The sequence below is a fragment of the Carcharhinus amblyrhynchos genome, chromosome 29 (assembly GCF_965287045.1).
Source record: "Carcharhinus amblyrhynchos chromosome 29, sCarAmb.v2.hapA, whole genome shotgun sequence".
Taxonomy (NCBI): domain Eukaryota; kingdom Metazoa; phylum Chordata; class Chondrichthyes; order Carcharhiniformes; family Carcharhinidae; genus Carcharhinus; species Carcharhinus amblyrhynchos.
In genome coordinates this window covers 7889127-7903912 of record NC_137352.1, presented here as the reverse complement: position 1 = coordinate 7903912, position 14786 = coordinate 7889127, and the positions used below count along the sequence as shown (strand labels likewise).

Here is a 14786-nt window from a genome sequence, read left to right as displayed (position 1 = left end):
CTGTGTCATATTGTAGACTCTGATTATAGATTCTGTGCTATTTTTGTGTTGAACTGTATGAGTTTTAAGAATATTTCAACTTTTTGCGTGTTGCAGGATATCTCCTCGGAAAGTGCAGATTGTCTCTATTCGTTATGTAAAACAGTACTTGAGGAAGGACCGCAGATCTTCCAACCACTGCCTGAAGAAAGCAGAAATAAAAAGTATCAGGAAGAAATTCCAGTGTATGTGCCAAAATGGCTGAAGTTCAAGGAGCTAATGATCGTGCTTCAAGCTAGTCTGCAGGAACTGGTGGACAGGTATGTTCTTGGATTATAAATGGCTCATAAGTAAATAAATGATTTCTATCTTCTACAGTAATACTGTTCTTAAATGATTGTGTCAGGATATTCTTCGAACTAATAGCCTCTTGAATTGTCCACCATAGCAGTAGGTTGTGCATAAGCATTTATTTGTTGGTTTTGCTACGTTATTATTCTCTTTAAAGGTCAAATTTCTGGTGTGGAGATTGGGCCCACCAGTTGGCAAAGCTGTACCGGTGTGCTCTTTTTCTGGCTCTGACTCCCAATTTTCCCCTTTGCCCCTGCTTTGCTCTTTCACAGATTCATGGCCCTGGAATATGGCAGCCTCTGCTTGACCTTCTTGTCTGCTCGGTGGAGCTCTAATGGTAAACTAAATTAAATAGGAAAGGGAACTGACCTTCCCTTGCTTTGGCATTGAGTAGGTGTTGATGCTCCCTTTGTATGCGCCCTTGTCATGGTATGTAGTTTTAATTATTCAGTCCACTAAGGCAATCTCGAACTGATATATGGAAACAGCAGCTAACTTCTGTTTGGGAGTTTTTTGGAATGGGGAAGACTAGGCTGGGGAAAGGATATGCATTGAATTTCATTAAAAATCTGCTGGGCAAGTTCTTCATTCCCCACAGAGATCTCAGTTTTGAACATTTGATCTCACCATCTGCTGAGGTGCCATGGGCAAATATGTTTTTGGATCAACTAAGTCTTGGATGCCAGTGTTGGCTCGTGTGCCAAGAATCAGTAGATAAACTGAGTAATTATTGTGTTCTGTGTAAAACAAAGTTCTTGTAACTTCAAAAGTATATTTACGGATGCTGACTGAAAGAATAATGGGCAATACTTGCATTTATTTACTGTCTTTATCAAGTCCTCAAAGCACTTTATAACGTGATGATAGTTGTGCAAAACGCAACGGCCATTCTGAAACCGCAGTGTCCCGCAAGCATTGAAATAAAGGACTAATCAGTCTTTGGCCATAGGAAATGGTTTCTGTGAAGCCAGGGAAATTGTGTCAGTGAACACCTGAAAATTTAGGTTGGATCCTGGTTTAGCATCGTGTTCCATTGAATGCCCACAGTGCGGAAGGAAGCCATTCGACTCATTGCATCTGCATTGACTCCCCAAAAGAGCATCTTACGTGGGCCCAGCCCCCTGCTCTATCCGGCACGGTGGCACAGTGGTTAGCACTGCTGCCTCACATGGCCAGGGACCCAGGTTCAATTCCGGCCTCGGGTGATTGTCTGTGTGGAGTTTGCACATTCTCCCTGTGTCTGCATGGGTTTCTTCTGGGTGCTCCAGTTTTCTCCCACAGTCTAAAGATGTGCAGGTTAGATTGATTGGCCGTGCTAAATTGCCCCTTAGTGTCAGGGGACTAGTTAGGATAAATGCATGGGGTTATGGAGATAGGGCCTTGGTGGGATTGTTGTTAGTGCAGTCTTAATAGTCTAAATGTCCTCCTTCTCCACTGTAGGAATTCTGTGATTCTGTCCCCATAACTCTGCATTATCGTGGCTAATCCACCTAACCTACACACCTTTGGGCACAAAGGAGCAATTTAGTGTGGCCAATCCACCTAATCTGCACATCTTTGGGAGGAAACCGGAGGACACCCACACACATATGGGAAGAATTTGCCAAGTCCACAGAAACAGTTACCCAAGGCCAAAATAAAACCCGGATCCCTGCTTCTGTGAGACAGCAGTGCTAACCACTGTGCTATTGTGCTCAAGGATTAAATACTAGGTTCTTGGTTTGGCTGATGACTGTGTTGCAAACCAACCAACCCTGTGCTCTCTCACTGCAACAACAACCCTCCCATCTGACACCTGACCTCCACTGCCAAGTGCATAAAATATTGATTTGAATCTTTCTCTAAAAACAAATTGATGGAAATATTTTTAATTTCCTCATTCTTGAATTAAATCTGGATGGCACAATCGTTAGCACTGTTGCCTCACAGCATCAGGCACCCTGGTTCAGTTCCCGGCTTGGGTTGTTGTCTGTGTGGGTTTCCCCCTGATGTTCCAGTTTCCTCCCACAGTCTAAAGGACCTGCTGGTTAGGGTGCATTGGCCATGCCAAATTCTCCCTTAGTGTACCCGAACGGGCGCCGGAGTGTGGTGACTAGGGGATATTCACAGTAACTTCATTCAATGTAAGCCTATTTGTGACACTAATAAGTAAAAATAAAATAAATTAATAGGATGTTTAGCATTGTGGATCTATTTTTGATTTGACTTTCTCTTGTTTAGATGGACTGACGGAAAGGGTCCTTTCGCAGCAGAGTTTTCCGCAATTGAGGCAAAAAGCCTAATCCGAGCTTTGTTCCAGAACACAGAGCGAAGAGCAGCAGCACTGTCTAAAATAAAATAAATATAGTTCTGGTTTTCTATGTATTCAATGAATGAAATGTTAATAAATGTATATTTATCTTGTAAACACTACCTTTTTTATCTTGTTCTTAATGTTCCTTAAAAGCTATATATACACACAACTGTAAGAATAATGTAGCAATATGTTCAAGAAACCAGCATGTTCCATCGACTGTTGCCTTGAATAAAAAAATGTATATACTTGCTCTTTAGTTGCTTTTTAAATTCTAGTCCATGTGGAAATAACGGCAGATATTGGGGTAAGTAGCACTAAGGTTAGCACTGCTGCCTCATAGTGCCACGGACCTGGGTTTAATACCCGGCTGGGGTCACCGCCTGCGGAGTGTGCATGTTCTCCCCAGATGCTCCGGTTTCCTCCCACAATCCGTAAGATGTGCTGGTTAGGTGGACTGGCCATGTTAGAGTCTCTGTGTACCCGAACAAATGCCGGAGTGTGGCGACTAGGGGATTTTCACAGTAACTTCATTGTAGTGTTATTGTAAGCCTACTTCTAACACTAATGAAATAAACGAAGTAGTTTATTGTAGTAAGGGATCTGCTACTGTACCGTTCTAATCCAAACTGAGCATTTTGATTGCCACTGGGACTTATTAGAAAAATTATGGTAATTGTGCCATAAACTCCCACAATGTCAAAATGAAAAGCCTTCCATCTGGAATCCTCCACCTTGGTTGAGGGCTTGACCTGTTTGAAGTTGTCTCAGAACTCAAATCCCCTCTGAATTTTTTTAAAGATGTATAAGTTTTATAATTGCATAAAAAGCTGCACTGTATGATTATAGACAGCACTGTTTAGGTAATTTACAGCAAGTTGACCTGGATGTCACTGATGCCACTATGCATGAGACAGTGGCCATTCACACCGTTGATTTTGGCCTTGACTGAAAACCATTCCTATTTTCTGGATGTCGAGAGCACAGCATAGCATAACGCAACCCGAAAATGGTGTTCACTTTGAGATATCATGGGATAGCTGATGTGGGAAATGTTGAGTAAGGATTGATTTCGGTGAGGTGGGACTGAGGTGTGTTGTTCGAGCATGGTAAGAGTTCCTGGCTAGGGTACTTGTTGCTGTCACAGCTTTGTCCAAATGCTCTTGTTCCTCATCACCACCAATACACATCACCGAGTGTGAAGATTCACACATAAGACTTGTACAGTTTAAAGTTACGATAATGAAATGTTGATTTACATATTTCTATGGCTGTCTTTTATAACTGTCCAAAGTTGGTATTTACACAGCACTAAGTAACTATGATGTGGAGATGCCGGTGTTGGACGGGTGGGGGGGGGGTGGGGAGCGGTGAGTGTACAACAGCAGCAGGTTAAAGTTCAACAGGTTTATTTATTATCACAAACTTTCAGTGAGTCTCACCTGATGAAGGAGCAGTGCTTCGAAAGCTCATGATAACAAGTAAACCTGTTGAACTTTAACCTGGTGTTGTGAAACTTATTAAGTAACTATGCGAATGCTGAACAACTTGTGACTGGCATCTAAAGCCAAAATGGGACAATGTCACTGAATATAGATTATTCAAGCGAACATCTTGGAATTGGTTTTACTTGTATCATTTTCTCTCAGCGAACTCAGTGCTGGCTGTAAAAAAAAAAGTGACTCATGACTAAAAAATGTAACGAAACAGTAAATTGTGGGATATTGAACAATAATGGTTTTTGAAGAGAGAATCGGTTTGCTTATTTGGAAATGTCTTTCATCTGTTTGCTTGATTAAGGCTAACTGCATATTGGTTTTTAAGGGATTTAATTGTAATCAAAATCATTAAAAATCATGACCTTTCTGGAAACTGCACCTGTGGCCTCTGGAGAAACTATGTGGTGTTAAGGAGAAGGTAATTATTTTCACTGAAGCAGGTCACATTCCTGTTACAAAGGCAACATGTTTAGAGACTGGAAATCATACAGAATTGAAATCCTCAGAGAAACTGAATTTATAGAATTCTACAGTGTGGAAGTAGGCCATTCGGCCCATCAAGTCCACACTGACCACAATCCCACTCGGGCAATATCCCTATAATCCCATGCATTTACCCTAGCTACTCCTCTGATGCTAAGGGGCAATTAAGCACGGTCAATCCACCTAACTGACACACCTTTGAACTGTGAGAGGAAATCCACTCAGACACGGAGAGAACGTGCAAACTCCACACAGACAGTGACCCAAGCTGGAAATTGAACCCAGATCCCTGGTGCTGTGAGGCAGGGACCGTGTTGCCTACGGTGTATCAGGTCAATATACTGAGATGAAAAGTCTCAGACAAGCCACTCTGTTACCTGACCTACTCGGTATTTCCAACATTTTCTGGTTTTACCAGTTATCCGGATCAGTTATGGCAATAGTAAATCCGTTGCTTACAGGCCTGAACTGAGTACTGGTTTCTATGTTTCGGATTCGTGAGTCTGTTACTGGATGATCTCCATCGAAGACAACTGAGCTTGATTTTTTTTTTGCTCGGCTGAACTTACTGCTTTAGAATAACCAGCAATCTAAATATGGGCTTTGGTGGATCTTTTTGACTGTTTCCTCATCCAACTTAGGGCAGCACACCGGCACAGTGGTTAGCACAGCTACCTCACAGCGCTGGGGACCGGGGTTCAATTCAGCCTTGGGTGATGTGCGGAGATTGAGCATTTTCCCTGTGTCTGTGGGGTTTCTTCCGGGTGCTCAGGTTTCCTCCCAAAGGTGTACAGGTTAGGTGGATTGGCCGTGCTAAATTGACCCTAGTGTCAAGCTGGGTTAGTACGGTAAATAAGAGGGGTTACGCGAATAGGACCTGTGTGGGATTGTGGTCGGTTTAGACTTGATGGGCTGAATGGTCTCTTGTATTGGAGGGATTCTGTGTTCTCTTGCGTTGCTGTGACAAAGCCCATTTGCTCCCTCAGGCTGTGACATTTCTATTTCTATATTAGTGGCTTAGGATGCAGCCAGCTAAAGGCAAGTTTTAGACTGTTGTGCATTGTTTTAATAGCTATAGCTTTAAAACTCGCCACTTGTTACATACATCAGAAAGGATAACTTTAATCCCATCTGTTTGGGACTGAACCTTGTGTTAAAATGTTTGTGTTAAGTGCATATCTCAGTTGTCATAGGAGTGAATTCTGGAATCTCTGAAAATGAGGTGGAACCAATTAGCCAAACCTTTGAGGATTTGACACACTGCATTCTTCCATCATTGAACTCTTCGAGCTAATTGCAAGGTAGCAAAACCATCAATAGGGTGGCATTGCCTGGCACAGTGGTTAGCGCAGCTGCCTCAGTGCCAGGGACCTGGGTTTGATTCCAGCCTTGGGTCACGGTGTGTGTGAAGTTTCTCCCCGTGTCTGTGTGGGTTTCCTCTTGGTGCCCCTCTTCCTACATTCCAAACGTGTGCGGGTTAGGTTGTTTGGCCATGCTAAATTGACCCTACTGTCAGGGAGGGTTAGCAAGGTTAATATGTGGGGTGACGCGAATAGGAGCTGGGTGAGACTGTGGTCGGTGTAGACTCAATGGGCTGAATGGCCTCCTTCTGCATTGTGGGGATTCTATGATTCTACTCATATACAGGACTTTATTTGCTCTCTTCATTTACGAGCACAGATAGACTTCACGCGTGAGAGATCGAAATCATCCTGCGGTCCTATTGGGGCGCATTGACTTTTAAAATGCCCAGGATGAAATTGAAAAGTATTTTATGGAGTAAGTTGATATAGTCAGGGAGTGGAAAGCTGTCAAAGTCAGGAGTGTAGGGAGAACAGCTTTACAATAGAAGGAAGCAAAGTGTCATAGGTACGGGAAAAACTGGCTGTAAAATGGATGCAGTTTAAGGTCTAAAGTTACTAAAATCAACCTACAGAGCAGAAAGTGTTGACAAACTACAATTCTGGTGTCAATTCACAGATGTATCAGAGGCAAAATCAAACTATTATCGTATATGGATTCAAATCATAGAAACCCTACAGTGCAGAAAGTGGCCATTCGCTCCACTGAGCCTGCACTGACAATAGTCCCACCCAGGCCCTATCCCCATTACCCCATGTATTTACCCTGCTAATCCCCCTGGTGCTCAGGGACAATTTAGCACAATCAACATAACCTGCACATCTCTGGGCTGGGAAGAAACCAGAGCACCAGGATGAAACCCTGTTAAACTCTACAGACAGAAGGAGGTACAAACTCTCACAGTCATCCGAGGTTGGAATTGAACTTTGTCCCTGGTGCTGTGCGAAAATGCTAAATTTAACTTCACTTGGTAAGGCTATGATGAACTTCTGCATTGGATACCCTGTTAGATACAAGAGTTTTTTTCCCCAGGAGTTAACCATGATAAATGCCAGAACTGTCTTTCTTCATTGCCTTCATACCACTGCAGAATGTAAATACCAGAAGACTATTCAAATAGCAGCAATGTTTTAATCAGACGAATGTTTGACAAGAGCACACTTAATGAGCATGGAAACCTTTGAAACCCAAATGACAAAATGTAATAAGGATATTTGAGTTTCATCAATCCAGACTGAGGTTTTAATGCCAGTTATATCCTGAAGCTTGTGAAGTGGTGGCAATAATCTAAGAACAAAGGGCATCTATGAATGAGATACCATGCTTTTAGCTTAGCCTATTGCCCCATGACTAGAGGAAGGTTAGGAGGTAGTAAACCTGAAAGCTTGATGTCTTTAGCACTGGCAAATGGATTGTCCCAATCCCAGTATCCACACGGGGGAGAGGGTGGCAGAATGGTGATGTCACTGGGCTAGTAATTGAGAATCCCCAGCACAGGTTCTGGGGACAAGAGTTCAAAGCCAACTATGACAGCTGGTGAAATTTAAATTTAAGCAACAATCTGGAATTGAAAGCAAGTCTCAGTTATTATAGAATCCCTACAGTTTAGAAGGAAGCCATTTGACCAACCACAATCCTGTTCAGGCCTGTAACCCCACAAATTTACCCTGCTAATCCCCCTGACACTAAGGAGTAATTTAGCATAGCCAATCAATCCAACCTGCACATCTTTAGACTGTGAGAGGGAACCTATGCAGACATGGGGAGAATGTGCACACAATCGGTGACCTGTGGCCAGAATTGAACTCAGGTTCCTGGCGCTGTGAGGCAGCAGCGCTAACCACTGTGCTGCCCATGGCGACTACAAAACCGTTATTGGTCTTTGTAAAATCCCATCTGGTTTACTAATGTCCCTTAGGGAAGGAAATCTACTGTCCTTATGTAGTCTGGCCTACGTGTGACTCTGGACTAACAGCAATATGGTTGAAATGGCCTCACAAACCACTCAGTTCAAGGGCAATTAGGGATGGGCAAGAAATGTTGGCCTTGCCAACGATGCCCACATCCTATGAAAGAATAAAGAAAAATAAATGATGAATTTTATGCTTTAGGTTATCAACTTCAAAGTAAAGCTAGAGGCAGGATAGCAACTGCTGTTAGGTGATTCACAATTAAATTAGTAATTTTGATTCCATGAATGACCTGTGGCTGACTTGGGAAAGTGAGGGAATGACCTGATCTAAGGACTAGCATTGACCCAGTGCTGGGAATCTATGCTGCTGTTCATGAAATGAAGATTGAAGAGGTGGCTATTTGAGGTGTATTTTTGTCTACCAGGCTTAAGAGTTGAAACAAAATGAATGGTAGTTTCCAGTGTGGCAGTAGAAATGCAGGAAACCTTAGGCTACATTTGCACAAGGACACAGGAGACTCAGTCCAGCCTCAGGTTAAGTTGATAACTGCCAATGTAAAGTTTAAAGTTTATTTATTATTTTCACAAGTAGGCTTAAATTAACGCTGCAATGAAGTATGGTGAAAACCCCTAGTTGCCACACTCCAGCACCTCCTTCAGGTACACTGAGGGAGAATGTAGCATAGCCAATGCACCCTAACCAGCACGTCTTTCTGACTGTGTGAGGAAACCAGAGCACCCAGAGAAAATGCACGCAGACTTCACACAGGCAGAAACCCAAGCCAGGAATTGAACGTAGGTCCCTGGCACTGTGAGGCAGCAGTGCTAACCACTGTGCCACCGTGCTGCTGACAAATATTTTGTATTCAAGAATCTGGAAGTCATGTCGAAATAAAGATGGAGCAAGACCTTGTAGGAATGACTAGAGGGCATAGGTTAGAGGTGAGAAGGGAGAGGTACAAAAGTGTCTAGGGGGCAATTTTTTCACACAGAGGGTGTTGAGTATCTGGAACAAGCTGCCAGAGGTAGTAGAAGAGACAGGTACAATTTTATCTTTTAAAAAGCATTTACAATTACACAGGTAAGATGGGTATAGAGGGATATGGACCAAATGCAGGCAATTGGGACTAGCTTTGGGGTTTAAAGAAAGGGTGGCATGGACAAGTTGGGCTTGTTTCCATGCTCTAAATCTCTATGACTTTAGAGAGGAATAGGGTTGAGGAAATGAATGGTTTTTGTATCTGTTGCCTGATTTTTATGTGCAATGGAACAATTCCTTGAGGAATGCCTGTCATCCAGTAGAGCTAAGCATTTAATGAGTCCTGATGACTTCAAACCTGGTTCTTGGCAGTCAGTGAGTGAAAACTGCTGACATTACAGCTGGAAGATGTTGAACTGTGAATGCCTACCTTTATTGAAAAGTCTCTCTTGGGCTCTGTAGGGAAGTATTTCAACTGGTTAACTGGAGTTTTGTTCTAATTATTGCTCTTTCTTGTCTTTCTGATTTCTTCACCTCTACTATAGGGCTCACCAATAGATTGCCAACACAGTTAAACTTGCAAATTGTAAATTTGCTGCAGCTAATATTAAGTTCCCCTAAAATACAACCGGTACTGGGAATAACGCCAGGATTCTTGAATCTATATTCACTAGGTGCCTCACAGCACCAGGAACCAGGGTTCAATTCGATTCTGGCTATGACTAACTGTGTCGCTGGCTGGGATGGCACAGTGGCACAGTGGTTAGCACATCTGCCTCACAGTGCCAGGGACCTGGGTTCGATTCCCACCCTGGGTCACTGTCTGTGTGGAGTTTGCATGTTCTCCCCATGCCTGCGTTTGTTTCCCCCCCAGGTGCTCTGGTTTCCTCCCACAGTCCAAAGATGTGCCAGTTAGGCTGATTGATGATGATGATAAATTGACTCTAATGTTAGGGGGATTTGCAGGGTAAATACGGGAATAGGGCCTGAGTGGGATTGTGGTTGGTGCAGACTCAATCAGCCAAATGGCCTCCTTCTGCACTGTAGGGATTCTATGATTCTAAGATGTGTGGGTTAGGTTGATTGGCCATGCTAAATTATCCCTTAGTGTCTCAGGATTTATTTATTTATTCATTAGTGTCACAAATAGGCTTACGTTAACACTGCAATGAAGTTACTGTGAAAATCCCCTCTGCTGCCTGTTCAGGTACACTGAGGGAGAATTTAGAATGGCTGAAGCACCTAACCAGCATGTCTTTTGGACTGTGGGAGGAAACCGGAGCACCTGGAGGAAACCCATGCAGACACGGGGAGAGTGTGCAGACTCCACACAGACAGTGACCTAAGCCGGGAATCAAACTTGGGTCTCTGCTGGTGTGAGGCAGCAGTGCTAACCACTGTGTCACCGTGCCATCCAATCTGATCGTATTGCATGTCAGAACAAACCCATAAGGCCAAATGGGCTCGCCCTCTTCCTATTTTTTGTAAGGACGTATCATGTATAACCTGAGAGAAAAAAAATCACTCTTTCGTCTAATTTTGATTTGTGGAGTGCTGCAGTTTTGGAATGGCTCCTGTATTAACCTGCTGACATTCAACACTACAGGTAAGTAAGTAAGTTGTTTGAAGGTATTCTGAGAGACAGGATCTACTGGCATTTAGAGAGGCAAGAATTTGTGAAGGACAGTCAGCATCGCTTTGTGAGTGGAAAATCATGTCTCACAAATTTGATTGACTTTTTTGAAGGGGTAACCTAGAGGATAAATGAGAGCAGTGCCGTTGACGTTATCTACATGAAATTTAGTAAGGCCTTTGACAAGGTACAGGGTGTATGTAGATGGTTAAAAGCAAATTATTGTGGATGCTGGAACCTTTGACAAAGATTTGACAAAGGGTCATCTGGACTTGAAATGTCAGCTCTTTTCTCTCCTTACAGATGTTGCCAGGCCTGCTGAGATTTTCCAGCATTTTCTCTTTTGGTTGTAGAGAGTTGTTTTTTAAGCTGGAGGCCTGTGACCAATGGTGTGCATCAGGGATTGGTGCTGGGTCCACTGTTATTTGTCATTTATATTAATGATTTGGATGAGAATTTAAGAGGCATGGTTGGTAAGTTTGCAGATTGGTGACATAGTGGACAGTCAAGAAGGTTATCTAGGATTGCAACGGGACCTTGATCAATTGGGTCAGTGGGCCGATGAATGGCAGATGGAGTTTAATTTAGATAAATGCAGCATGATGCATTTTGGTAGATCACACCATGGAAGGACTTACTCAGCTAATGGTCGGATATTGGGGAGAGTTATAGAATAAAGGGATCCAGGGTACAGGTTCATAGCTCTTGAAAGTGTAGTCACAGGTGGACAAGGTGGTGAAGAAGACATAACATAAGAACATAAGAAATAGGGGCAGGAGTAGGCCATCTAGCCCTTCGAGCCTGCCCCGCCATTCAATAAGATCATGGCTGATCTGTTGTGGCTCAGTTCCACATTCCCGCCCTCTCCCCATAACCCTTAATCCCCTCTCTTATCAAAAACCCATCAACCCGCGTCTTAAAAATATTTAGCGAGGTAGCCTCCACCACTTCAACGGGCAGAGAAGTTGTACAAGACATTGGTAAGGCCACACTTACTAGGATATTATTAAACTAGAAAGAATGTAGAAAAGATTTACTAGGATGCTACCAGGACTTGATGGTTTGAATTATAAGGAGAAGCTGGATAGACTGGTACTTTTTTCTCTGGAGCATAGGAGGCTTAGGGGTGATGTTATAGAGGTCTATAAAATAATGAGGGGCATAGATAAGGCAGATAGTCAACATCTTTTCCCAAAGTTAGAGAAGCCTGATACTAGAGGGCTTAGGTTTAAAGTGAGAAGGGAGTGATATAAAAGGGTCCAGAGGGGCAACTTTTTACACTAATATTGGTGAATAGGCCTGGAATAAGCTGCCAGAGGTAAAAGTAGAGGTAGGCACAATTCTGTCTTTTAAAAAGCAGTTATATGGATAAGATTGGTATAGAGGAATATGTAACGCGGACAATTGGGATTAACTTAAAGGTAAAAACTGGGCAGCATGGGTGAGTTGGGCCAAAGGGCCTATTTCATGCTGTAAACCTCTATGACTCTATAAAATAAATTCACCGTGGACTTTCTGACAAATTGGTAAGTCTTCATAAAAGTCAAGAAACCATTCCTGACTGGTGGTAAGATTTGTTTTTCTTTAAAAAGGGGAATTATTAGAAAATTTGAATTTAAAATAGAAACTTGCATTTTTAATGAAAAACTAATTATTCTTGACATGTTTGGATATCAACACAATTTATTGGTTAAGGTTAACAATCCAAAATCGAGCTATTTGGAAAATTTTTTACCGGGCATAGACAGAATCCTTAAAGTTTCAAAGAGCCATATGTTTCCTTGGTCATTAATTACAAACTAACTCCAAAGTGACAATTTCTACTAGTTAGATCGAAAAAGTTACATAGTTTTATATTAAACTTCTATAATGGTACTCTTGTTGTATCTTCCTTTCTTCTTCCTGCCAAGGCACAGATACAGAAAATAAATTAAATGATTGGATCTATTTTCCCGCAGGGACTTTCTATATCATTGTCAGGAACTTTCTGGAGACCAGAGAATTCACAAGGACAATTGCTTTCCACCGAGAGTATTTCTTCTCACATCCTTACCCAAGAGGTAAAATTATGTTGAGGAGTACTTAAACCAGAAGTAAAATGACCTAGTCTGTTTTAATGTCGAACAATTATGGGGTGACTGAAATCTATAAGTAAGCAACTGCAACTTAAACTTCTGAAGTAAGGATCAAAGAAGGCTAAGGGTTGACTTGATTGAGTTGCACAACATTATGAGGGGTAAAGATAGAATGGACAGGATAAAATTGTTTCCCTTGGTGAAGAGTTCGAGATGTGGAGATGCCGGCATTGGACTGGGGTAAACACAGTAAGAAGTCTCACAACACCAGGTTAAAGTCCAACAGGTTTATTTGGTAGTAAACACCACTAGCTTTTGGAACACTGTTCCTTCGTCACGTGAGGAAGAACATTTTTACACAGAGTGTGTCACCTGACGAAAGAACAGTGTTCCAAAAGCTAGTGGCGTTTACTACCAAATAAACCTGTTGGACTTTAACCTGGTGTTGTGAGACATCTTACTGTGAAGAATTCGAGGACCGGGGACAGAGATTCAAAGTAAAATAAAAATTATTTATTAGTCACAAGTAAGGCCACAGTCACAAGAATGAACACACAGTGACACTCCAGCGCCTGCTCGGGTCAGTGCACCTAATCAGCACGTCTTTCAGACTGTGGGAGGAAACCGGAGCGCCCAGAGGAAACTCACTCAGACATGGGGAGAACGTGCAAACTCCACACAGACTGTGACCCAAGCCAGGAATTGAACCTGGGTCTCTGGCACTGTGAGCTATGCCCCTGTGCTGCCCTCACTGTGCCCAAAGCAGTAGGTGTAGAGGAGACATGAGGAAGAACATTTTTACACAGAGTGTGTCTGGAGTTCACTACCTGAATTGGTGGGGGAGGCAGAGACCCTAAACTCTTTTAAAAAGTACCTGGATCTGCACATTAAATGCTGTGACCTACAGGGCTACGGGCTGGGTGTAGGAAAGTGGGATTAGAGAGGGCACCTGGGTGTCCTTGGGCTAACATGAACAACATAGGAAGAATGTCCTCCTTCTGCACTGTGACCTTTCTATGGTTCCAAGGGGCAAGATTTTCTGCTGCAATTTTTGATGTAAATCAGAATATTTTTAAGATAAGTTTTGGAAGAGCTTCGGAAAAATGAACCTTGAAATGACTCCATTAAGGGTCACTTGGCAAAGTACTCTTTACCTCTGCACCCAATGAATATATTATTAAATGCCCATTAAAGGTCTCATCTAGACTTGTCTAGTTTGATGATGGGAACTGAGTCTTAAGTAGGAGTTCAGGAGAAAAGCACAAAGGTTGATATGACATTGAATACCTGTAATCAGTCATTAAAATTGTGAACTGTACACATTTAATAAAACACTCAAAACATGTCAACACTTAAACAACTGTCCTCTGAATGACTGAGAAATTAATGTTACAAAATAGATTTTTTTCCCATTCCGTTCAGGCACTTCCTTCTTATGCGTAACTATAAACTTGTAAGATCAGTTCTTGGTTTTTTTAGTTGCATTGGCCATTCTCTCAGTGTACCCAAACAGACGTCAGTCAGAGTGTGGCGACTAGGGGATTTTCACAGTGGCTTCATTGCAATGTTAATGTAAATCTACTTGTGACGTTAATAAATAAATAAGATACAAAAAACTAGACCCAAAAGTCTTCGGTAAATTTTTGAGAAATTTTGCTTCCTAAGACCCAGAAGCTTCACTTCAAACATCGTTAAAATTCAAGGAAACAAAGGGGAAAAACATACAATCAAAAGAAATGTGACTCACGATTATTTACATAGTCTACAGACGGCACATTGAAGAGGTTTCTAATTAACCTCTTACTTTGCCCCCAGATAGAGATTTTGTATATTATAGCAATATTTAGGAGGTGATTTTCCCCATCCTGCTGCACAGCGGGTTAGGAGAATCGAGTTGCGGCTGGAGTTCTTCCCTATCATCAATTATTGACTTTCCAGCACAGAGACACTCAGTAATGACAGACATTTTATGACATCTGACTTTGTTCCTTGTCCAATCACTAATCAAGATGTCTTTCTGAATTTATTTCAGCAGCTCTCCAGCCTTGTCTTCACATCCTTAATGACGGCAGTGAGTGAAACCAACTCTTTCTACACTGTTTCTTACTGAAATCTCTAGTTTTAAGAAAACGGGTGGACATCAGTATAAACACTGGCAGAGAGTTTAAGTTTATTTGTTAGTGTCACAAGTAGGCTTACATTAATACTGCAGTGAAATTA

At 42.2% G+C, this 14786-nt stretch overlaps 1 protein-coding gene across 1 annotated transcript in view; it reads left to right on the top strand.

The window, feature by feature from the left end:
- The window catches only part of zw10 (zw10 kinetochore protein), a 40825-nt gene extending 37951 nt beyond the window's left edge, over positions 1 to 2874 (top strand). The window contains exons 15-16 of the mRNA XM_080214635.1: positions 97 to 299; positions 2551 to 2874. Coding sequence (XP_080070761.1) covers positions 97 to 299; positions 2551 to 2671 — 324 coding nt within the window. The 3' untranslated portion in view covers positions 2672 to 2874. The remainder of the gene's footprint in view (positions 1 to 96; positions 300 to 2550) is intronic.
- The last annotated feature ends 11912 nt before the right edge of the window (positions 2875 to 14786 follow it).